General features: G+C 37.3%; 1 protein-coding gene across 1 annotated transcript in view; it reads right to left on the minus strand.

Moving 5' to 3' along the window:
* The window catches only part of LOC113264239 (uncharacterized), a gene marked incomplete at its 5' end in the record, with an annotated part of 288,777 nt that overhangs the window by 136,280 nt on the left and 126,207 nt on the right, over window positions 1-26,290 (minus strand). The window contains one exon of the mRNA XM_057304793.1: window positions 6,505-6,587. Coding sequence (XP_057160776.1) covers window positions 6,505-6,587 — 83 coding nt within the window. The remainder of the gene's footprint in view (window positions 1-6,504; window positions 6,588-26,290) is intronic.

Raw genomic sequence — 26,290 nt, forward strand, 5'->3', positions numbered from 1 at the left:
TGGTATATATATATAAAAGATGGAATATTACTCAGCCATAAAAAAGAATGAAATCATTGCCACTTGCAACAACATAGATGGACCCTGATGGTATTATGCTTAGTGAAATAAGTCAGAAAGAGAAAGACAAATACTGGATTGATTTCACTTATAGGTTGAATCCAAAAAACAAAACAAAACGGAACAAAACAAACCAAACCAAACCAAACAAAACCCAGACTCATAGATACTGAGAACAGTTGCCAAGTGTGGGGGTGATGGTGAGCAAAATAGATGAAGGGATTAAAAACTATAAACTTCCAGTTGTAAAATAAATAAGTCATACAAATGTAATGTATAGCATGGGGAATATATTAATAATGTTGTATCAACTTTGTATGGTGACAGATGGTGACTAGATTTGTTGTGCAAATGTCGAATCACTATGTTGTACACCTGAAACTAATTTTAATATGCTCTGTCAATTATACCTCTATAAATTTTTTTTAAAAAAGAAGAAACCTATCCCACCAAAAGAAAGAAAAAAGAAAGAAAGAAAGAAAGAAAGAAAGAAAGAAAGAAAGAAAGAAAGAAAGAAAGAAAAAGAAAGAAAGGTGGTCCTCCTTATTTTTCTTAGCCTCTGTAACTTCTGTGTCAATAATGGTATTTTTAATAAGATTACTAAGTGTTAGTGTTTTTTATTACTCCATTCCATGAGTAAGTTAAAGAATGACAAAATGCTTTAAAAAATACGAGAGTTTTGAATTGTCCCAATTAAATACAATTGATTTGCATACCTTACTAGACTGCTTGAAACATCTTTTGTAACTATTTACATTTTAGATTTAAAAGAATGTCATTATGAATTGATTAGACACTTTATTCAATTTCACTTAATAGAAATTTGAAAGCACCACTAAGAACCATAACATAGATTTGATTTATCCACCAAAGCTCCTGTTTGGTGAAGTATAGCTGTTTCATCATAGAATGCATTAAGTTGCTTTCTATTTGGTTAATCTATGAGTATATATCTTGATTGTTCAACCAAATTCATGGTGACATGGGAGGCAGTATATTTCTCTGTATCTTTCAGAGCATCCAACATGGTTAATAGCCACAAGGTTGACATTCAAGAATTAGCTAGTAGAGGTCGTTTCACTAAGTACTTCTATTATAATAACAACAATGAGCTTTACCTCCAGTTGCTAAATCACAAAGAAAAACACCCATGAATTCTAAAAATAACAAATATTTTTGAACCTTTGGGTTTCCTTTAAAGGATATCTAAGTTGATGTGCTAAAAATTCCCTCAAATCAGTTTTAGAAAACAGAAAGTCATGGAAATTAGTTTATGTTCAAAGAAATGAGCCCCAAAAGGGAAAAAAAAAAAAAACACAAAGAAATAAGAGGTTTAAATCCAAAAAGGAGGTAAGTATGTGCCGGGGAATTCCCAAGTAAATACCAGGGTGTGTGAGCCTACTCACATAGGGGAATCGAAGCAATCCACCAACCACAGATTTATATCTTGAATCTATACCTGAGAAATAATGCTTTAACTAGGATATCATCAACATTAGAAGGACAGAAAATAGATCCTGTCTATACCCTGAAGCCAAAGAACATCATCACTAAAAATAAATTATTCCGAAAGCAAAGTCTTCAGAAAGATGAATATCTATACTTTAAGCATCAGTAGTGCGAAATTTGTTCTGGAACATCACATTTTATATATTTTGTGTATGGCTACTCATCCCCTGATCTATCACAGAAATCAGCAGCAAATATTGAAATATAAGCTGCTGAAATTCAGAATATGATTTTCAATTTCGAGAACTAAAAATTTGATTTGTGGGAATTGCCATTCAAATGCAACAGTGTTTATGGGGTGCCTGGACGGCTCAGTAGGCTAAGTGTCCTTCTTTGGCTCAGGTTATCATCTCAGGGTTCTGGGATCAAGCCCCGAGTCTGGCTCCCTGCTCAGTGTGGAGTCTGCTTCTCCCTCCCTCTCTGCCCCTCCCCCCAGCTCATGTGCTCTCTCTCTCTCTCTCAAATAAATAAATAAAATCTTTTAAAAATGCAACATTGTCTGCCCTATGATCCAGCAATTGCACTACTGGGTATTTATCCCAAAGATACAGACGTAGTGAAGAGAAGGGCCATATGCACCCCAATGTTCATAGCAGCATTGTCCACAATAGCTAAATTGTGGAAGGAGCCAAGATGCCCTTCAGCAGATGACTGGATTAAGAAGATGTGGTCCATATATACAATGGAATATTATTCAGCCATCAGAAAGAACGATTATACAACATTTGCAACAAAACGGACAATTATGCTAAGTGAAATAAGTCAAGCAGAGAAAGACAATTATCATATGGTTTCACTAATTCATGGAACATAAGAAATAGGAAGATTGGTAGGAGAAGGAAGGGAAGAATGAAGGGGGAGTAAACAGAAGGGGGAATGAACCATGAGAGACTGTGGACTCTGAAACAAACTGAGGGCTTCAGAGGGGAGGGGCGTGCGGGATTGGGACAGGCCAGGCCGGTGATGGGTATTAAGGAGGGCACATATTGCATGGTGCCCGCAAATAATGAATCATGGAACATTGCATCAAAAACTGGGGATGTACTGTATGGTGACTAACATAACATAATAAAAAATTATTATTAAAAAAATAAAAATAAATAAAAATGCAACATTGTTTAGAAAACAATGAATGAGCATTCCTTCAAACAGAACACAAAATGACAGCCAAGAGTGTTCTAAAGAATTTTGGAAAAATTAAAGTGCATAGTGCTGTAGTGAAAAGGGTCAACAAGTGATGGTCAGAAGACCCAGAGTCAAGTCTTCTCACTTCTTTGGAAACTTAGATTATTTAAAGTTCATGAGTTTAAGTTTTTTAATCTGAAAAATGGAGATAGTATTTGTTCTACATAGATCACAGGATTCCTGTGGGGACAAGAATCTGTGGCGATAATAACTATAAAATTCTTCCGGGCATGGGGTGGAGAGCACTTAAAATACCTTAGACTATTAAGGATATAACTAGTATCTGGCACAATGCACTATATAGCCCAGGTGATCAATGGAACACTTCACATCCTTTCTTCTGCTTTTATTACAGCACTACGACGAAGCAGTTAAGTAGAAAATATTATAGGAAGGGTTACATTAAATCTCAAAGCTGTCCAACTCATGACATGATAAGCTCATTAAATTGCATTGTAGGATAGGAAGCAAAACCCAGGGGCCTACCTCGTGGTTCAGAGGTCGTGCCCCTTACCCAGAATTCCTTTCATGGCCCAATCAGCTAGCAGAGAAGGGCGACTATGATGGGACCGAGGAGAAGGTAAGTCCTCTCTCACACGGAGAAAGGGAGCTCGCCATTCCCAGGCCAATGGCGTCAGTACATTGGAAAAGCATCACAGCATTAGCACAACCGGGCTCGCTTCGCGACACCAACTTTTCCCAAACTCCTTGTGCGCAGCTCCAAGGAGCACTGTTCATCTGCCCATCTGGCCAGATGAAGAGCAAGGGGATTGTTTCATCAAAAGAGAGAGCCTTAGAAAGAGGAAACAGTGAACAAAAGGCTGAATCCTGAGGATTACAAAACGCGTTTGAACTGCCCTGGGAAGATCAGAAGGGAAGCAGTGGTGGACGCTTTAATGTCTGCCTCGCGAGGTGCACCATTTTTTAAGAAGGCAGTGGAGGAAGGTTTGGGGTGGAGATACTCTGCTAAGAGGGTTGTGTTCATAAGATCACAGAACTGCAAGTCAGAGATAACAACAGCAAACACCAGGTGCATCAGAAATATCAAAGCGAACAAACATGACATCATGTTCAATTCCATCCCTGCTGTTACTAGCATCCAAAAAAAAAAAAAAAAAAAAAACATAGCTCCAAATTCAACCAACCTAAATCATGAGGCCGTCCAGCAAGAATACTCTTTGCTCTTTCTTGAATTCATATGTGATATGTGTACCAGAGAATTTTTCAAGACAGGCTTTCCATTAGCAATGCCCAGGGAGAAATAAGGTATCTCTGGCTGCCTAGAATTTACCCAGGAAGACCTCTAAATTGAGTAGCCAACCCCCTCAGGCTTCTAGAGGACAGCTAGCATTTCTGGCCTGTTGGAACCACAAATTTCGATTGTTCTCTGGTCATGTGTTATTTGGAAAGCTGATGCATCCCTTGTGAAGTTGAATGAACCTCGTTTGCCCACAGCCACCCTGGAAATTGCCTAGGGTAGCTCTTCATATCAATGGAAGATCCAAATTAATCTCCAGTAAGCATGCCAAGATGAGGGAAAAAGGAAAACACTTAAGCTGGAGTCGGGAGTCCTAGATTGAGGGTTAGTAGGTGGTATAACCGCCCCTGTCCACAGCACTCAGTCACTTGATTCTGGGTGATGGGTGTGTGTCCGGCTCTCTTTTCACAGCACTGACTTCACTGAGACGTATTCCCAATAAGAACAAGTTTCTTCCTAAAGCAATTCAGTTAAGACACCTTCCCAAAGCGGCTGACCCCCAGGGAAGAGCATAATATCCCAAGCAATTGACTCACAATTTTTTAAATATAATATTAAAAATAGAGTGAAAAAGAATTCCTTAATTGAACATGTAAACCCAGAAAATATAGGGAAGAATTTTAGCTTTTCTGGATGATTGTATTCTTTCTCACCTTACCTATTTCAGCCTTTTCTAACCTCAAAGTTTAAATTCAACAATTAGTATGAAAATTCACAAAAGTACTTGGAAGACTAATATTAGAGCCACGATATCCTGGAAGTCTCATGTGCATACCCTTTCTTCAATGTCCCAAAGAGTATACATAAAATTACATAATACCTGGGGCACCTGAGTGGCCCAGTCAGTTAAACCTCTGGCTCTTAATTTCGGCTCAGGTCATGATCTCAGGGTTGTGAGATCGAGCCCTGCATTGGGAACCGTGCTCAGTGGGGCCCTCCTTGAGGATTCACTCCCTCTCCCTCTAAAATAAATAAATAAATCTTTTTTAAAAAAGTACCTAATACATAATAGTACTTCATATGTAATACGTATAAAAGGACATGAGCTTTTTTCCTTCCTAGCAAGTTAGTTGTTCTTTGTTTCCTTATCGTAGCTTTTAAATTAAGGTATACGACCCAAGAAGTAGAACATGATGTGTACCTACCTAAAAGGAGAAAATAATTCACAACTATTTTGAAGTATTATTTCATGATGAATACAAATAGAGAGTCTAGAAACAGTTTCTAGATTCAAAGCCCAGCTATGCACTTATTAGCAACGTTATCTTGGCTAACTCACTCCACCTCCCATGCCTTATTTGTCTCCCCTGTAAAATAGGGAAAATGATGATAATGGTAGTCTCTGTCCCATTAGTTGGCTGTGGGAACAAGATGAGTCATTTGATGCAGAGGACTGAGAACATTTCCTGGAACCTAGTCATATCCAAGCACTCAGTAAATACCGAATTCAAATGTCATCGTTACAAATTTCACTAAACTTTTGATTCCTAAGTTTCCTTTTTTAATATGAACTGTGATAGAAACATAACCATTGTGAATGCTGTAGTGGTCATCTAGACATTAAAAACTTAGTCATTTATTTGAGTATATGGTGGCCCACTATTTAGAGATAAAAACAAGACTGACTTTAAAGTCCATCCTGAGTGTAAGGCAAAATGTTGGTTCTAGGGGCGCCTGGGTGGCTCAGTCGGTTAAGTGTCTGCCTTTGGCTCAGGTCATGATCCCGGAGTCCTAGGATCAAGCCCCATGTTAGGCTTCCTCCTCAGCAGGGAGTCTGTTTCTCTCTCTGCCCTTTCCCCCACCCCAGCTCCTGCTATCAATCTCTGTCTCTCAAATAAATAAAAGAAAATCTTTAAAAAACATTAGTTCTATATACCTGTATCTATTTAGTCAGGAAAGTGAAAAATTAACGATTCAAGTAACTTGTCTGGGTGAAGGCAGGGATTGGAAGACAATCCTTTCACTTCAATTTTCTAGCCAGGCCAAATTTTCTGAATACTTAAAACCCAAAGTCACTTGCTTTACGTAGATATAGATTTTGCAAATGGCTGACTACCTAAAAACTGGGTTCAGTAATGCTGGTAAAATTAATTTAGCCAACATTTGAAAAGCCAGGCTATGTAATTTATATAAATTTATCAAGACAGTTTCTGGACAGACTTCCTGGCAGCCACGATCATGCCAAATAAAACACAGTACAATCAGCACATTTTCTAATCACCCTGCCCAAGCTGGAAAGAGCCTTGTAGACTGATTAATTTAACTAAAGTCTTCAACAGCTTAAAGAAGTCTGATTCGGATGTAATAAAAATTTATTGGCATTACTGATTTCACAAACGTCAGCTGCTTTAGTGTGTTCCACACTTCAAAACCTGCTTTGAAGACCAAATTACTTTCTACCTGTAAATAGATTTTAAGAAATCATAGTTAATAATCAGGGGCTGCCGTTTTCATGGTCTTTCCAAAGCCAACGTCTCCAGCTTTCATCTTACCTTCTTGTGTAATTCATGGTCTTCTTTTAAGAGATTGAGATCACAGTCCATAAGGCAGAGACCAATTTTATTAGAAATGCTTCCTAGGGTTAAAAACAAAAGGTGGAAAAATATAGTATAGATATTCACCTCAGAGGATATGCAAGCTTATACTACTGTAATCTAAGAGTTTATGTAAAGCCTGACAAATGGGGGTAAAATAAAGAATTGTGAGAAAGAGGCTCTAAGATGTTCTATCCTCCACAATTTTAATTCGGTCAATGTATGAACTTCAAGTAGAACTCTACCAATGGCTACGCCACAGGGATGCAATTTACAAGTAGCAGCTGTGTCTGATCTGCTTTCTTACCCACATCCGGGTAGGATTCTCCATTATCAGCTATTTTTCTGGGATCGAGTTTTCAAAGAAACTCCTCTGCTCATACCAATGTTCCAATACTTTGAGACTAGAAAAGTCTGTTCTCTGTCTGTGCCCAGTATTTTCCACCTGAGCCATCTTCTCCATGTGGTACGTGATTTATTTTATAACACAGTTTCTCAGTCCCAGCACTATTGATATTTTGGATTGGATAATTCTTTGTTCTGGGGGCTGCCGTGTTTTATAAAATGTTTAGCAGCATTTCTGGCCTCTACCCACTAGATGCCAGCAGTAGCTTCCACCTCTCCACCCCTCTCCACATTTTTGACAACCAAAAATGTCTCCAGGCATTGCCCAATGTCCCCTGGGGAACAAGGCATCCGCTTGAGGACCACTGCTCTAGATCAAAAACACTTCGCAAAAAAAGAAAAAAAAAAATCTCTTTGCAGACAATGTGTCTTGTTCACCTTGTTTCTTCTGCAGTGTCTAGCACGGGGCCTGAAATACTGTACCTTCAATACTGTTTCTTTCTTTTTTGTTGTCGTTTACATTTGAGAGAGAGAGAGAGAGCAAATGAGAGAGAGCTAGAGAGCACAAGCAGGGGGAGCGGCAGAGGGCCTGATGCCGGAGCTCCATCCCAGGGTCTGGGATCATGACCTGAGCCGAAGGCAGACACTTAACCGACTGAGCCACTCAGATGCACCAATACTGTTTCTTAAATTTTCAATCAATCAATTAATCAATCTCATAAGGTTGACCCAACATCTTTTTTTTTTTAAGTATCATATACCATGAGCAGCCAAAGTCTTACCGCTTGTCCTCTTCTCCCTCTCCAGGGATCAAATATTATCATCCCCTGGCTCTTTGGAATTGCTCTTGTGGACATTTTTTTTAAATAAGATTTCCACAGTGTAAAAGTTTTAGGACATGGTCTCCATGTCTGCATGCTTTAGGAAACTTTTTCTCCCTAAAGATGACCCAGCCAGCCTCTTCTCCCCAGTCGAAGTCTATGTGGCTCATGCATTTTGAACAGCAATGGTTTCATATTTTCTAACTCTGCTTCCAGTCCACGTTGCCAAACTGAAGGCAGATACCAACAAATGTCTTTCTTCAGGGAGAGTCTGATGGGTCAGGTGCCCCTTGTGCAAGAAGCCTGGCACTTTAGTCTACTGAGATGAGAGTCCTGTAGACTGTTAAAAGAGCTTCCTTGAGTCTAACACAAAATTCATTGATGGTGAGGTTGATATGGTCAAAATCAAGATAAGAAAGAGAGTAGAAGGGAAAAAAGTGGAATTACATTTTAAATATACCATTCTTTTAAAAGACATAAAATTTAAATTCACAGTGCATAGCTGGTGGGTGGAATAACAAATATGAAATAATAATGGAATGAATTTGTAGTGTTTTCACACAACTTCATATATATTATATTGTTTACTACACATACTCACACAAAACAAACTGTTAAAAGGGCTGTCGTTACCTCATTTGACAGACTTGGAAATTGAGACTCAGAGAGATCAAAGAACTTGTGCAAATCAGACAGCTAACCAGTAAAAAAATCTGAAATTTAGGCCCAGTTCTATTTGACCTCAAAGCCCATGCACTTAACCGTTCTTTTACATCTTAGGTGAGAACCAAACCCCATTTTCTACTTACGCTCATTGTTTAAACATTGAATGATATGTTTATTTTTTATTGCTACTGGAACACATTTCTACCAACTTAGCAACTTAATATTCATTGAAGTATTTTGCGGGTCAGAAGTCTGGGCAAGCATGGTACAGCTGGTTCCACTTCTTCCAAGTCTTACCAGGCCGAAGTCAATGTATCAGTCAAGGCTGCAGTTCTCATCTGGGTCTTAGGATCCTCTTCCGAGCTAGCTGGTTGTTGGCAGAATTCATTTCCTTCTCCTGCTTTCCTTGCAGTCCCCTTTCAGCCAGCAAACGCAAGATGCAACCTGACACTTTGTATCTCTCCAACTTTTCCTTCTGCCTTCTCTTCTGCTTACCAGCCTAAGAAAGTTCTGTCCTTTAAAGGTTCATGTGATTAGATCAGGTGCACCAAGATCCTCTCTCTCATGGTGCTTCCAGAGATGAGGGCTTGGACATCGTTGGGGAATCATGTTAGAAATCCTTCCTACCAGGAACCATCTCTGGCATAATGGAATTTATATTGCTTTATGTTAAAAAGTAGTGCTGTGCGTGTCCAGATAATAAAGTCCCAACCAAAGAGATAGTCTTCTGAAACTCTTTAACATTTGTTTTGTTCTTATGTAAAATGTTCTCTGCTCCAAAACCTACCTTCTTATTTATAAAAATGTATATAGTAAATACATATACATTAGATAATTATTAATGTATACTTCATGTAATTACATACACTTCATGTAATTATATACCTTATGTAACAACTATTATACATTATATAAATGTATACATAATACAATTCTTATCAAATTATGATCATACTGTATATGCAGTTTTCATCCTTTCTTATACTTACATTGTTTCGTTATTAAATATTCCTCAAAGTCTGATTTTTAATCACTGACTGATGCTATATCATTTTTTTTTACTTAACCAGCCCCCTTTAGTTGGGCATTTACATCATATTGAACAAATTTCACCAAAAAAATCTTAATATTTATCTGTGCTTATTTTCACAAATGAGTATCTAAGATCAGGAATACCAAATCAAACACTTAGGATTCACAAAAAGAACTATCAAAATTCAATCTGCCATCAGCAATGTATGAGAGTATCCAATTTTCCCACATGCTTGGCAAAACTGACTCTCACTGTATTTTTCAGTTTGGCCTCCTTGGTAGACAAAATTATAACATTTCATTGTTATTTTAATTTGCAATCCTGTAATTCTAAAAAATGTGAACACTTTTATGTTTGCTGAGCACATATGCTTTTTATGTTGTAAGTTGCCATTTCCCCAATTTCTTTCAGTTGCAATATTTAACATTTTATGTAAGATTTTTATCTTTCCATATCAAAGATGTTAACTGTTTGCCTGGCACACAGGTTCAAAATATTTTTCTGTTTGCAGTTTGCCTTCTAATTTCTTTGAGAGAGGTGTGTGTGTGTGTGTGTGTGTGTGTGTGTGTAAGATGTGGTTTTCAATCTTATATAATCATGAGTATCAGTGCTTTTCCTTTACTGTTTCTCTTTTTGCTTATAAGCTTACAAAATTTGTCCACACTAGATAGTCAAATGAAGTGTACAGAAACAAACTATAAGTAAATAAAGAACTCATGAGGTTCTTGCATGATTTTCTTTCATACTTCCCCCACCACCATTCAGGTGAGCAGCCATGACACCGGAAGTCCTCCTTATACCCCAGGGCTAGACATGTAAATAAAACCAAACTTCATTCCTCTTAAAGGACTCCTTACCCTTATTTACCATTCCTTTTCACTACTTTGCCAAGCCACCCGGACTCAAAAATCTCGTCCATGAGTTTTCTTTCCCTACTGTGACTCACAGCCAATCATTTGTCACTTTGTCTTTGACCTTAAGAAGATTTTATAGCCATTCCTTCCTCTTTTCAACCTTAAACCTGACTTCCACCTTCTTCACTCCCCAAATGCACATGTATAGGCAAATGGACAGACAGATCACAGAGAAGTGGTAACTCTTAACTGAAACAGAATTACGCCTGTACTTTTGTTCACAACTGTTTTTTTTCTCATATAAGAAATCATGGTCATCTCTATGGTAATAAAATACATATCGAACTGTATTTTACTTAAAATGAATTTTCCCCCTTTATCCTCCTTATCTTCCATCCATATTCCCCAACACCTCTCCATTCCACCTGCTCCACAGGACCCATTCTATTTTCTCCATGATCATTTCACCAGATATATACATGCACACACATGTGTGAACATATGGATACACACACTGATGGGGTATTTTTCACTGTTACACAAAAAAGGAGATTACATAGTGCACATACCTGCCTATACCCTTTTCACTCAACAATGTCTGATGGAATTCCCTTTGAGTCAATAACTATAGCTCTAATTTATTATGGTGAATGGCTGTGTAGTATATTATACTGCAAATGTAGCATGATTTATTTGACCATTCCCTACTGATGACGTTCATTTTTCTTCATTTTTATATTCTTATCAGGAAGAATGCTACAATAAAATCCATGTACTTGTATCTAGCCATATTAGTGCTTTTACTCCTGTGGACGGGTTTCCAGGGTGAGATTGCTGGGTCAATGAGTTGACATATTTTAAATGTTAATAGATGTTGTCTGGTTGCTTTCCAAAAAACTTACATACATATTTATGTACATATGTAAGTACACATATATATTTAAATAAAATATATATATATATATATATTTCCATAAGCAACATATTAAAAAATCTATTTTTCTAAATCCTTGCCAGCAGATCACCTCTGAATTATTAATTTATAATATTCTTAGATTATGATCAGAGAGAATGGCCTCTATTATTGTATTTTGTATATGTCTGTCTCATATATAAAACCTAACAAGGTTAGGTTAGGCTTTATATTCAGCTGTTGTGTAATTCGATGCATATAAGTTGTGTCATATTATACCTTTTTCATAAATTATACCTTTTCTCATTATCAAATGTCCTTTTCTTACTGTTTAGACCTGATTAAATCTTAAATACCAACTGCCTGATGTGGACGTTGCTTCCTGGGACAGCTTTAGTTTTGTTCTAATTTTCTGGTATCCGTTCATCCATAGGTATTCAACATTTCTTTAAGCATGTTTACTGTAAGCTGTGGGTTTTCTTTCTAACTTAGTTTGACATTATCTTTTACTGGGGGAATTATCAGATTATTAGAAATATTATATCTTTTATTTCTTTTTTATTCACTTTACTTTTCTACTTCCTCCTTTCCTTTTCTTTGTATTGTTGATTCACTTGGGATGAGGTTCGTTTCTCTTGGCCCTTCCTCCCTTAATGTATGTTCTCCATTCAGTTATGCTTACTTTCTTTCTCTGTAGTACAGGCGTATACAAAAAGGACAAAGTTATAAGGGTACCACAAAGTGTCTGGTTCTAATAAAGGAGTGGTAAAAATCAGCACAAAGTGAGAGATGCCTGGCAAAGGGAAAGATATGAAAGTATATGTCCAAAGAAAGCATAAAAGTGTCCCATGAGAGAAGAGGTCAGCTTTTAAAAACCTAACAACTTCTACCATTTGACAGCAGCAGAGAAATAAGCTCTCTCTGCTGTCCGGCTCTGGCCTGTCCCTGATTAGATCCTGAAGGAGTCAATAACCATGATTCACAAGATGGAGAGAAGGTGTAGAAGCATAATACTGAGAAGAGAATGTACCCAAGTTCTGCCCTCCCTTCTCAATATTTAGGGCCGGGCTGAAGGAAACTGCAATCAGGGTGAAGCCTGTAAGAGATGTTCAAAACACCTTTTTTTTATTACTAGCCCAGATAAAGCATATGAACCAGTGATTTCAGACTGGAGGCAGAGTGCTAGTAAGACCAAGGGAGGAATGATGCGCTCACCACACACTCCCTTCGTACAGGTACTCACCTCATTGCTCTAACTCTGCATGCTATGTTTATGGTGAAAGAAAAATAAAATAAGATAAAAACAGGGAGGGAGGAAAACCATAAGAGATGCTGAACAGTAGGAAACAAACTGAGGGTTGCTGGAGGGGAGGGAAGTGGGGGAATCAGGTAACTGGGTGATGGGCATTAAAGAGGGCACTTGATGTTGGGCACTGGGTGTTGTATGCAACTGATGGATCACTAAACTCTACCCCTGAAACTAATAATATGTTAACTAAATTGAATTTAAATAAAAAATTTTTTAAATAAAAATAACTTTTAGGAAAAAAATAAAAAATAAAAAAATAAAAGGCAAAAACAAGGACCACCCTACTCCTTGCAGACTTCAACACTTGAATCAGATGATGATATTCCTGGCAATTGTGCTGCCACACACACTGTATTCTCCCTGGCTAAATCCAGAATATCTGAATCCAGTACTATTACTTTTAAAATCAAAGGGCCTCAGAGGGGAGGGGGGTGGGGGAATGGGATAGGCCGGTGATGGGTAGTAAGGAGGGCACATATTGCATGGTGCACTGGGTGTTATACACAACTAATGAATCATGGAACTTTACATCAAAAACCAGGGAGGTACTGTATGGTGACTAACATAATATAATACAAAATTATATAAAATAAATAAATAAATAAAGTGACCTTCCTGGTTTCAAAAAAAAAAAAAGGTCTGAGTGATAATTTATATATGATAAAATGTATATATTCTAAGTTAATGAGTTTTGACAAATATATGCACCCATGTAACTCCCACCATAAGTAAAATATAAAGCATTTAGCATCACCCCCGAAATTCTTCCATATCCTTTGCAGTCAATCCCCCGTTCCCAACATACACACACGCACAAACACACGCACACACACCCACTTGCTCCTGGCAACCACTGGCAACCCGTTATCTGATTTCTACCACTACAGATTAGAATCCTGTTATAAAATTTCATACAAGTGTAATAATACGGTATTTACTCTTTTGTGCCTGGCTTCTTCCACGCAAAACAGTATTTTGATACTCATCACTTTTTGTGACTGCACTGCAATTTATTTATTAATTCATCTAATGATGTATATTTGCCTTCGGATTTTTGACTGTTGTGAGTGTGCTGCTATGAACACTCATGTTGAAGTCTCTTTGTGGACATGTGTTCATTTTATTTGGAACATACATAGGAGTAGAATCACTGGGTCTTTGATAAGTATCTATTTCATTTAACAAAAAACTGCCAGTTTTCCAAAGCGGCTGTACCATTTTATACTCCTACCAGCAATGTTTAAAAGTTTCCTCCAAGTCACCATCAACACTTGGTGGTGTTCGTTGTTTTTTGTTTTGTTTTGTTTTGCTTTAATTTTAGCATATTAGTGATGGTGACATGGTAACACATAGTTTCAATTTGCACTTCCTGATGACTAGATTCTTTATGAACTAATTGCGCATTTCATATATCCTTCTATGAAACTTCTAAGTATTGTAATTTTTTAAAAGTGAGCTGTTTTTCTTCTTACCAGTGAATTGTAAAAGTTCTCTATATATTCTGGATACAAACCATTTTTAGACGTGGGTATTACATTTGTTTTCCTTCAGTTTATACCTTGTCTTTTATTTTTTCCTAACGGCAACTTGACTAGGAAAAGCTTAATTTTGTTGAAATCCAATGTGTTTGTTTTTCTCTTAAAGTAAGTAATTTCTGTGTCTAAGGACAAAATTATAAAGATTTCTCCTATGTGTTCTTCTAGAAGTTTTGTGGCGCTGGCTAGAACCTCCAGGATATAAAGTGATGAGATGAGACATCCTTGCCTCATTCCTGATTTACAAAAGGAGACATTTAATCTTTCTCCATTAATTCAGAGAAACATATGCTGTATTATTTAAATCTTTTAAAATGCACTAAGTTCTAATTTATTAACCAATATATGATCTATCTTGCAAACATTCTGTATTTCCTTGAAAGGGAGGTGTATGTTGCTGTTTTTAGATGAAGAGTTATGTAAATATCAATTTGATCAAGCTGGTTCATAGTGTCATTCAGATCTTATGTATCCTTCTTGATTTCTTTTTTGTCCCTTTGTATTTTCTTCATGATTAGTGATATTGGGCATCTTTGCATCTTTTTATGTACCTGATGGCCATCTCTATACCTACCTTGGAAAACGTCTATTCGGATTCTTTGCCCATTTCTTAATCAGATTGTTTGATTTATTTATTTATTTTTTGGTTATTGAGTTGTATAAGTTATTTATATATTTCGGATATAATCCCCTATCAAATATATCATTTGAAATATTTTCTCCCATTTGGTAGATTGTCTTCATTTCATTTCATGGGTGGTTTCCTTTGTTGTGCTGTTCTTGGTTTCTTTGTTCATTTGTTTTGCTTTTGTTTCCTTTGCTTTTGGTACCAAATCCGAAAGTCATCATGGAGAGCAATGCCAAAGAGCTCACCGCCTGTATATTTTTAGTTTTATGGTTTCAGGATATTTCAGGAATATTTAATCTCTGTCATTAGGAGGATATTTAGGATTGTTGTATCTTCCTAATAAATTGCCCCTTTCATATTTGTCTCAAAGACTACTCTCAGATTTCTAATATGAAATATTAATGTGGCCGCACCAGTTTCCCTAGGTATAGCATGGTACATATTTTTGTCCTTTCATCTTCAGATTTACAGGGCCTCTCTCGTGGACAGCATACAGTGGAGTCTTGCTTTTTCTTTTAGATTTCAGTCCCTGCTTTTTAATTTAATTATTTAGCCTTGAACATTTTACGCAATTGTTTATATGGTTGAGTTTGTCTACCATCTTGCTGTTCGCTTTTTGTTTTGTGCCTTTTTCTTCTTCGTCTTTCTGTTGAGCCTCCCTTGCCTACTTTTGGGTTACTTACATATGTTTTTTATATTATATCTTATTTTCTCTGTTTTTCCTCTTCTTTCCTCTATTATTTTCTATTATTTCTGCATCTTTGAGGTTGTTTTACTATTTGATCTAGGATTAATAGCATGAATTTAAAAATTATCCACATCTACTTATGGTCAATATGACAGAATTTCACGCTTCACACCCAGCATTCCCATTGTCACTTCACACCTCTCACTTCATAAATATGATAAACTCACAACAATATGATTAAAGGTCCCACCCCCTAATCCTTTGAGCTACTGTTACCATGTTTTTTATCAGTACATGGTTTACAACCTCACCTCACAATGCCATTTTATTTTGTTTAAATAGTTACATTTTAAGAAAATTATTAGATAAATGAGTCTTTAGTATTTATCTCTGGATTTGCAATTTCTGAGACTTCGTTATTCTCCAGTTTAAATCATCTTGTAACATTTTCCTCCAACATAAAGAACATTCTCTAGCTTGTTTGTTTGTTTATAAGTGCTGGTCTGCTGGAGAAATATTTTTTCAGCTTTCTTTCATGAAAATGTCTTCATATCGACCTCAATTTTTGAAGGAAATTTTTGCTAGTTACAGAATTCTGGATTGACATTTCTTTCCTCAGCACTTTAAATATGTCATTGCATTGATTTCTAGTCTCCATTGTTTCTGATGGCAATGCTGGCCATTATTCATATCATTGTTCCCTTGCATACAATGTTTTTCTTTTTTTCTTCTGTCTCTTTTCAAAATTTTCACTTTTAGTTTGATGTTCTTCAGTTTGACTATGATATTATTTTTTTTTTTAAGATTTTACTTTTTTAAGTAATCTCTACACCCAATACGGGGCTTGAACCTATAACCCCAAGATCAAGAGTCTCAGGCTCTACCTACTAAGCCAGTCAGGCACCCCAACTATGATATTCTTAATACAAGTTTCCCTTTCATTTATTTTTTGGAGGTTCACTGAGGGTATTCAACCTATAAGTTAATGTATTCAATCACGTTTGGGAAATTTTCAGTCATTACTCTTTTAATACATATCTCTTCCATTGTATGACCCTTTTTTTCCTTCTAAGATTCCCCTTATATGTATTAAAACCATGTGATATTTCTCCATAGGTCTCTTGAGTCTCTCCTTTTCTCTCTCAGCTTTTTCTTTTTTGTACTTCGCATTGGTTAATTTATTCTAATTCTTGGATTTTTAATTCCATAACTTCCTTTGGTTATATCGATTATAATTTCCATGTCTCTGTTGGGATGGTCTAACCATTCATTAAGACCATTTTGTCCTTTACTTATTAGAAAGTGATTTCTTGAAATTTATGAACATATTTATAATGAATGTTTTCATGGCTTTTCCTGCTAAATTTAATATCTGAATCATCTTGGGGTTATTCTTATTCACTACTTTCCTTGTCTAAGATTTATATATTTTTTTCTTTGCATATCTAGTAATTGTAGATTATATAATGTGCACTAGAGAAAACTTCACATTCTGTTATCGTCCTTGGAAAAGTGTTGTTTTCTTTTTGGTTTTGTTTGTTTGGTTGGTTGGTTTGTTTTGTTTTGTTTTTTGGTTTTTTTTTAGTGAACAGTTCAATTACTGGCAAATCCCATTAAACTTGTGTAGGTTTGAATTTACATTTAGTTACAACCTATCTGTAAAAAAGCAAGGGTTTCCAAGCCACTCTAACTTATTAGAACTCAACCTCAAAACCCTAACTTCTCTGTGATCTTGCTGAAGCATGGTTTTAGGCTTTTCTTCAGTCAGATTTACAGTATGCCCCTCAGAGTATTTTTTTAAATATATATATATATATTTTAATTGAGTATAGTTGACACACAATTCTGCATTAGTTTCAGATGTATAACATAATGATTCACTTCTCTGTACATTGTGTTATGCCCACCCCAAGTGTAGCTACCATCTGTCACCATGCAAGGCTATCACAATATCATTGACTATATTCTCAATACTGTGCCTTTTATTCCTATGACTTATTTATTCCTTAACTGGAAGCCTGTATCTCCCACTCCCTTTCACCTGTTTTGCTAATTCCCCCATGCCCCCCAACTCTGGCAACCATTAGTTTATTCTCTGTATTTATAGGTTGGATTCTGTTTTCTGTTTGCTTATTCATTCGTTTTGCTTTTTAGATTCCACAAATGAGTGGAATCATATGGTATTTGTCTTTCTCAGTCTGACTTGTTTCATTTAACATAATACCCTCTAGGTCTATCCATGTTATCACAAATGGCAAGATCTCATCCTATATATATCTTCTTTATCCATTCATCTATCAGTGGACACTTGGGTTGCTTCCCCTATCTTGACTATTGTAAATAATGTTATAATAGGGACATCTGGGTGGCTCAGTTGGTTAAGCATCTTTCTTTGGCTCAGGTCATGATCCCAGGGTCCTGGGATTGAGTCCTGCATTGGGATCCTTGCTCAGTGGGGAGCCTGCTTCTCCTTCTTCCTGCCAGTACTCCTGCTTATGTGTGCATGCTCGCTCTCTCTCACTCTCTCTCTGACATATAAATAAATAAAATCTTTAAAAATAATAATGCTACAATAAACATAAGGGTTCATATATCTTTTAGAACTAGTGTTTTTATTATGTTTAGGTAAATACCCAGTAGTGGAATTGTTGGATCATATGGTGTTTCTATTTTTAATTTTTTGAGGACCCTCCATACTGTTCTCCACAATAGCCGTACCAATTGACATTCTCACCAACAGTGTGCAAGAGTACCTATTTCCATGTGCTCACCAACACTTGTTGTTTCTTGTTTTCTTGATGGTAGCCATTCTAACTGGTATAAGGTGATATCTTATTGTGTGGTTTTTTTTTTAAGATTTTATTTATTTATTTGACAGAGAGAGACAGCCAGCGAGAGAGGGAACACAAGCAGGGGGAGTGGGAGAGGAAGAAGCAGACTCCTAGCAGAGGAGCCTGATGTGGGGCTCGATCCCAGAATGCCGGGATCATGCCCTGAGCCAAAGGCAGACGCTTAACGATTGCGCCACCCAGGCGCCCCCTTATTGTGGTTTTGATTTGCATTTCCCTGATGGTTAGTGATGTTGAGCATCTCTTCATGTGGCTGTTGGCCATCTCTCTTCTCTGGAAAAATGTCTGTGCCGGTCATCTTTTAATCAGATTGTTTGTGTTTTTGGTGTTGTGTGTGTATATATATATATATATATATATATATATATATATACACACACACACACACAGTACCTCATTAGTTTTTGTTGTGGTGTTCCATGATTCATTGTTTGCTTATAACACCCACTGTTCAACATCAAACGCCTTCCTTAACACCTGTCACTGGACTAACCCATCCCCCCAGCCCCCTCCTCTCTGAAACTCTCAGTTTGTTTCCCGGAATCCATAGTCTCCCATGGTTCATCTATCTGTCTGATTCCCCTCACCCTTCATTTTTCCCTTCCTTCTCCTAATGTCCTCCATGCTATTCCTTATGTTCCACATATAAGTGAAACCATGTAATAATTGTCTTTCTCTATTTGACTTCTTTCACTTAGCATAATCCCCTCCAGTTCCAACCATGTTGATGCAAATGGTGGGTATTCATCCTTTCTGAAGGCTAAGTAATATTCCACTGTATATATATGGACCACATCTTCTTCATCCATTCATCTGTTGAAGGGCATCTCAGCTCCTTCCACAATTTGGCTATTGTGGACATTGCTGCTTTGAACATTAGGGGGCATATGCCCCTTCTTTTCACTACATCTGTATCTTTGGGGTAAATACCTAGTAGTGCATTTGCTGGGCCATAAGGTAGCTCTATTTTTAACATCTTGAGGGATCTCCAATCTGTTTTCCAAGGTGGCTATACCAGCTTGCATTCCCACCAACAGTGTAAGAGGGTTCCCCTTTCTTTACCTCCTCTCCAACATTTGTTGTTTCCTGCCTTGTCAATTTTTGCCATTCTAACTGGTGTAAGATGGCATCTCAATGTGGTTTTGATTTGAATTTCCCCGATGGCTAAAGATGTTGAACACTTTTTCATGTGTCTGTTAGCTATTCGTATGTCTTCTTTGAAGAAGTGATGGGTTGTGTCTTCTGTCCACTTTTTGACTTGATTATTTGTTTTTTGGGTGTTGAGTTGGAGAAGTTCTTTATAGGTCTTGGATATCAGCCCTTTATCTGTAGTGTCATTTGCAAATATCTTCTCCCATTCCGTGGGTTGCCTCTTTGTTTTGTTGACTGTTTCCTTTGTTGTGCAGAAGCTTTTTATCTTGATGAAGTCCCAAAAGTTCATATTCGCTTTTGTTTCCCTTGCCTCTGGAGATGTGTCCCAAAGAAGTTACTGTGGCCGATGTTGAAGAGGTTACTGCCTATGTTCTCCTCTAGGATTTTGATGGATTTCTGTCTCACATTGAGGTCTTTCATCCATTTAGAGTTTATCTTTGTGTATGGTGTAAAAGAATGGTCAAATTTCATTCTTCTGTATATGGCTGTCCAATTTTCCCAGCACCATTTACTGAAGAGACTGTCTTTTTTCCACTGGATATTTTTTCCTGCTTTGTCGAAGATTAGTTGACCATAGAGTTGAGGGTCCATATCTGGGCTCTCTATTCTGTTCCATTGAACTATGTGTCTGTTTTTGTGCCAGTACCATGCTATCTTGGTGATCACAGCATTGTAATATAGCTTGAAGTCAGGCAACATGATGCCCCCAGCTTTGTTTTTCTTTTTTGACATTTCCTTGGCGATTCAGGGTCTTTTCTGGATCTATACAAATTTTAGGATTGTTTGTTCCAGCTCTTTGAAAAATGCTAGTGGTATTTTGATTGGGATGGCACTGAAAGTATAAATTTCTCTGTGCAGCATAGACATTTTAACAATATTTATTCTTCCAATCCATGAGCTTGGAATGTTTTTCTATCTTTTTGTGTCTTCTTCAATTTCTTCCATAAGTGTTCTGTAGTTTCTAGAGTATAGATCCTTTACTACTTTGGTTAGGTTTATTCCAAGGTATCTTATGGGTTTTGGTGGTATTGTAAATGGCATCATTAACCTAATTTCTCTTTCTACAGTTACATTGTTAGTGTACAGAAATGCAGCTGATTTCTGTGCATTGATTTTGTATCCTGCCACATTACTGAATTGCTGTATGAGTTCTAGTAATTTTGGGGTGTAGTCTTTTGGATTTTCCACATAAAGCATCATGTCATCTGTAAAAAGAGAGAGTTTGACTTCTTCTTTGCCAATTTGAATACCTTTTATTTCTTTTTGTTGTCTGATTGCTGATGCTAGGACTTCTAGTACTATGTTGAACAATAGTGACATCCTTGCCATGTTCCTGAAATTAAGGGAAAAGCTGAGAGCTTTTCCCCATTGAGAATGTTATTCACTGTGGACTTTTCACAGATGGTTTTTCTGAATTTAAAGAATATTCCCTTTATCCCTATACTCTGTAGAGTTTTAATCAGAAAAGGATGCTGTATTTTGTCAAATGCTTTTTCGGCATCAATTGAGAGGATCATATGGTTCTTGCCTCTGCTCTAATTAATGTGTTCTATCACATTGATTGATTTGCTAATGTTGAACCAACCCTTGCATCCCAAGAATAAACCCCACCTGGTCATGATAGATAATCCTTTTAATGTACTGTTGGATCCTATTGGCTATGATCTTGTTGAGAATTTTGACATCTGTATTTGTCAGGAATATTGGTCTGTAATTCTCCTTTTTGATTAGGTCTTTGCCTGGTTTTGAGATCAAGGTAATGCTGGCTTCATAGAACGAACTGGAAGTTTTCCTTCTGTTTCTATTTTTTGAAACAGCTTCAGGAGAATAAGTATTATTTCTTCTTTAAATGTTTGGTAAAATTCCCCTGGGAATCCATCAGGCACTGGACTCTTGTTTTTTGGGAGGCTTTTGATCACTGCTTCAATTTTGTTACTAGTTATTGGTCTATTTAGGTTGTCAATTTCTTCCTGTTTCAGTCTTGGCAGTTTATAGGTTTCCAGGAAGGCATCCATTTCTTCCAGGTGCATAATTTATTTGCATATAGTTGTTGATAATAATTTCTAATGATTGTTTCTATTTCCTTGGTGTTAGTCGTGATCGCTCCCCTTTTATTCATAATTTTATTAATTTGGGTCCTTTCTCTTTTCTTTTGGATAAGTCTGGCCAGTGGTTTATTGATCTTATTAATTCTTTAAAGAACCAGCTTCTGATTTCATTGATCTGCTCTACTGTGTTTCTGGTTTCTAATTCATTGATCTCTGCTCTAATCTTTATTATTTCTCTTCTCCTGCTTGACTTAGGCTTTATTTGTTGTTCTTTCTCCAGTTCTTTAAGGTATAAAGTTAGCTTGTGTATTCGGGATTTTTCTTTCTCTTTTTCTTTTTTTTTTTCTTTCTTTCTTTTTTTTTTTTTTTCCCAGTGAGGCTTGGATGGCTATGTATTTCACCCTTAAGACCGCCTTTGCAGTATCCCATAGGTTTTGGACCAATGTGTTTTTGTTCTCATTGTTTTCCATGAATTGTTTAAGTTCTTTTTTAATTTGCTGGTTAACCCAAACATTTTTAAGCAGGATGGTCTTTAGTTTCCAAGTGTTTGAATTCCTTCCAAATTTTTTCTTGTGATTGAGTTCCAGTTTCAAAGCATTGAGGTCTGAGAATATGCAGGGAATAATCTTAATCTTTTGGGATCAGTTGAGATCTGATTTGTGACCCAGTATGTGGTCTATTCTGGAGAGAGTTCTGTATGCTTTTGAGAAGAATGAGTATTCTGTTGTTTAAGGGTGGAATGTTCTGTATATATCTAGGAGGTCCATCTGGTCCAGTGTGTCATTCAAAGCTCTTGTTTCTTTGTTGATCTTCTGCTTAGATGATCTATCCAATGCTAAGAGTGAAATGTTAAAATCTCCTACTATTAATGTATTATTGTCGATCTGATTATTTTGGTTAACAGTTGGCATATGTAGTTGGCTGCTCCCATTTTGGGAGCATAGATACTTACGGTTGTTAGATTTTCTTGTTGGATAGACCCTTTAAGGATGATATAGTGTCCCTCTGGATCTCTTAATACAGCCTTTGGCTTAAATTCTGATTTTTCTGATATAAGAATTGCTGCCCCAGCTTTCTTTTGATGTCCATTGGCATGAAAAATAGTTTTCCATCCCCTCACTTTCAGTCTGGAGGTGTCTTTAGGTTCAAAGTGAGTCTCCTGTAGACAGCACATAGATGGGTCCTGTCTTTGTATCCAATCTGCAACCCTATGCCATTCATGGGAGCATTTAGGCCGTTCACATTGAGAGTGACTATTGAAAGATATGTATTTATTGCCATCCTATTGTCTGTACAGTTCCTGTTTCTATGGATTGTCTCTGTAAATTTCTTGTCTATATTACTCCTGGGGTCTTTCTTCTTTTATAGAATGACACCCCCCCCTTAATATTTCTTACAGGGCTGAATTAGTGGTCACATATTCTTTCAGTTTCTGCCAGTCTTGGAAGCTCCTTGTCTCTCCATCCTTTCTGAATGACAGCCTTGCTGGATAAAGTATCCTTGGCTGCATGTTCCTCTCATTTACTACCCTGAATATGTCTTGCCAGCCCATTTTGGCTTGCCAGGTTTCTGTGGACAGGTCTGACCTTATTCTGATGTTCCTCCCTCTGTACATAAGAAATCTCTTCCCCCTAGCTACTTTCAAGATTGTTTCCTTGGATCTAAAATTTGCAGATTGTACTATTATATGTCAGGGCATCAGTCTGTTCTCTTTGATCTTGGGAGGGGTCCTCTCTGCCTCGTGGACACGAATGTTTGTTTCCTTCCCCAGATCAGGGAAGTTCTCAGCTACAATTTGCTCAAATATATCTTCTAGACCTCTCTCTCTCTCTCTCCACCCCATCAGGGATCCCAGTATTCTGACATTGGAACGTTTCATGGTGTCATTAATCTCTTTCAGTCTGATCCCTTGGGCTTTAATTTGTTTTTCCCAGCCTCCTCGGTTAACTTCTTTTCTATCATCTTATCTTCAAGCTCACTAATTCATTCTTCTGCCTTGTTTACCCTGGCAGTCAGAGGATCCAGTTTAGACTGCAGTTCATTCATAGCATTTTAAAGTTTGGCCTGATTAGATTTCATTTCTGCCCTTAGAGATTCTAAATTGTTGCTAATATTTTTCTCAAGCCTAGATATCAACATCATAACTGTTACTCTGAAGTCTATTTCTGACATCTTGCTTATATCCATGTCCATTAGGTCTGTGGCAGAAGCCACAGTCTCTGATTCTTTTCTTTGTTGGGGGTTCCTCCTCTTAGTCATTCTGTTGGGGAGTGGTTGAGGGAATGTACAGAGTCCAAAGTATTAAACATGGCCCAAGCAAGATGCACCTGTTTTATAGGGACTTAGGGTTCTGGGCCTCTTGTTCTTTCAGTCTGTCTTCTGGGGGAGGGGCTTGCTCTGCTGTCACTTAGGCAACCCTGCTTGGACAGAGTTGCCCTGCCCCTGTTGGAGGGGTGGATTCAGTGAGAACTGGTTTTTGGGGGCTTTTGTTCTCTGGCGGCTTTTCTTGGTGGCTTTCTGCATCTCTTCTGAAAGAGCAGAAGTGACCACATCCAAACCTCTGTCTCAGAACAGAGAAATCTCAGTCTGCTCTTCACTGAGCTCTCCAGGCCATACTCTCTCCATTTCTGTCAGCCCTGCTAAAAACCGCAGCCTCCTCAGTTGTGCACCCCACAGCAACACTCCCTGTGGTGGAATGCAAGGCCGGGCCCATCTCTGCTCTTTGTGCTTCTATAACCACGGGCTGCCCTCAGTTTGCATGCACGTGAACACACAGATCCTGGATCCTGTCTGGGGCTGCACTAAAGTCCTTTCCCCACTGCTACTGGTCTGCGAGTCTGTGCCTGGTCCCTAGTGCAGGATGGTTTTGTGCTCCAGTGTTATATCACCTTCCCAGTGCCAGCTTATGGCGGCTCCCTGCCTCTTCTGTTTGTCTTCTGATATCCGCACACAGAATCATGGCTCCCCACTTCATCCCCTGAGATCGTCAGAGATATTCTTTTTGTAGAGATCCAGATATATATTCTTACATCTTAGGCTGATTTCGTGGGTGTTCAGAATGGTTTGGTAGATACCCAGCTAAATTCAGGGGACCAGTTGAAATAGGGTCCCTTACTCCTCCACCATCGTTTCCATCCCCCTCTTGTAGAAGTTCTTTATATATATTGGATATTAACCTGTATTGGATACATCATTTGTAAACATCTTCAAACATCTAGGTTGTCTTTTTATTTTGTTGGTGGTTTCCTTTGCAGTGCAAAAGCTTATTTTGATGTAGTCCCAATAGTTTATTTTTGTGCTTGTTTCCTTTCCTTTAGGAGGCATATTTAGAAAAATGTTTCTATGGCTGGTGTCAGAGAAATTACTGACTGTGTTCTCTTCTAAGATTTTTATGGTTTCAGAACTCATCATGAGGTCTTTAATCCATTTTGAGTTTATTTTTGTGTATGGTGATAGAAAGTAGTTCAGTTTCATTCTTTTCCATGTAGCTGTCCAGTTTTCCCACACCATTTACTGAGTAGAATCTTTTCACCATTGTATATTCTTCCCTCTTCTGTCATAGATTAATTGACCTCATAAATGTGGGTTTATTTTGGGAGATTCTATCCTGTTCCATTAATCTATGTGTCTATCCTTGTGCCAATACCATACTGTTTTGATTACTACAGCTTTGTAGTATATCTTGCTGCAATTGTGATACCTACAGCCTTGTTCTTGGGAATGCTTTGGCTATTCAGGGTCTTCTGTCGTTCCATACAGATTTTAGTATTGTTAGTTTTAGTTTTGCAAAAACATGTTATTGGTATTTTGATAGCGATTGCATTGAATCTGTAGATTGCTTTGGGTAATATGGACATTTCAACAATATTAATTCTTCCAATCCATGAGCATGGAATATCTTTTCATTTGTTTCTGTCATCTTCCATTTCTTTCAGCAATGTTTTATAGCTTTCAGAGTATAGGTCTTTCTCCTCTTTGGTTAAGTTTATTCCTGGGTATTTTACTCTTTTTGATGTAATTGTAAATGTTCTCTATTCCTAATATATAGACCTTGGGCATCTTACTTTGCTGTCATATTGATAATGAGTTATTAACATGCCTTTCGGGTTTGAACTTCATCTCTGTTTCAGCTCTAGTATCTCTGTTCTATTTTCAGGCTCACCTAACAATACAGACTTCTGGGCTTCCTTCTGCATATCTCTGCTCTGTTTTCTACTCTGCAGACCCCAGCTGCTTCAACTGCCTGAATGTGAAGCCTTGTCTCCTTAGCTCAGTGAGACTCTCTGCTAGGATTCCACTTTACTGCTCTACAGTCAGAATATTGTGGCCAGGTAGAGAGCCAGGGTTTACCTCAAAACTTCTCTTAAGGATCAGGAAGTCTGGTGTTTCCTGATGGCCAGTGCCCAGAACATTGCTTCATACATTCTCTCCAGTATAATAGTTGATTATAGCAGAAGAGCTGGTCTGATACCAGCTACTCTCTCATAGCTAAAATTGGATATTGCAATATTGTTTAAGTTTTTAATTAAAAAGTATAAATGGATACAATCATTTTTCGTGAGCTAACTACCACCCATGTTTATGCATTAGTAATACAAATATAGGTTAATTATTTCACAAGTTCACTTTATTTTATGGAACTACTACTCAATTAATTATCAGATCCTCTTATATTGAGAAAAGGAAAAAAAATGTTTACAAATAAGAGTAACCTGCTGATGCCTTTGGAATGTGTCAGCTGGGATCACCTAGAAAAAATAAATGGAAGTCATATTTTTAATAATGTATGAGGTGCACAAGGAAAACACTTGTCAAAACTGTTGCCATACCCTATCTATATATAAATGCATATGTTTATAAAAGTGTTTTCCCTGTGTTGTGCTAATCTTTTTTACTTGGCATA

This window comes from Ursus arctos, unplaced genomic scaffold, assembly GCF_023065955.2.
Source record: "Ursus arctos isolate Adak ecotype North America unplaced genomic scaffold, UrsArc2.0 scaffold_31, whole genome shotgun sequence".
Lineage (NCBI taxonomy): Eukaryota > Metazoa > Chordata > Mammalia > Carnivora > Ursidae > Ursus > Ursus arctos.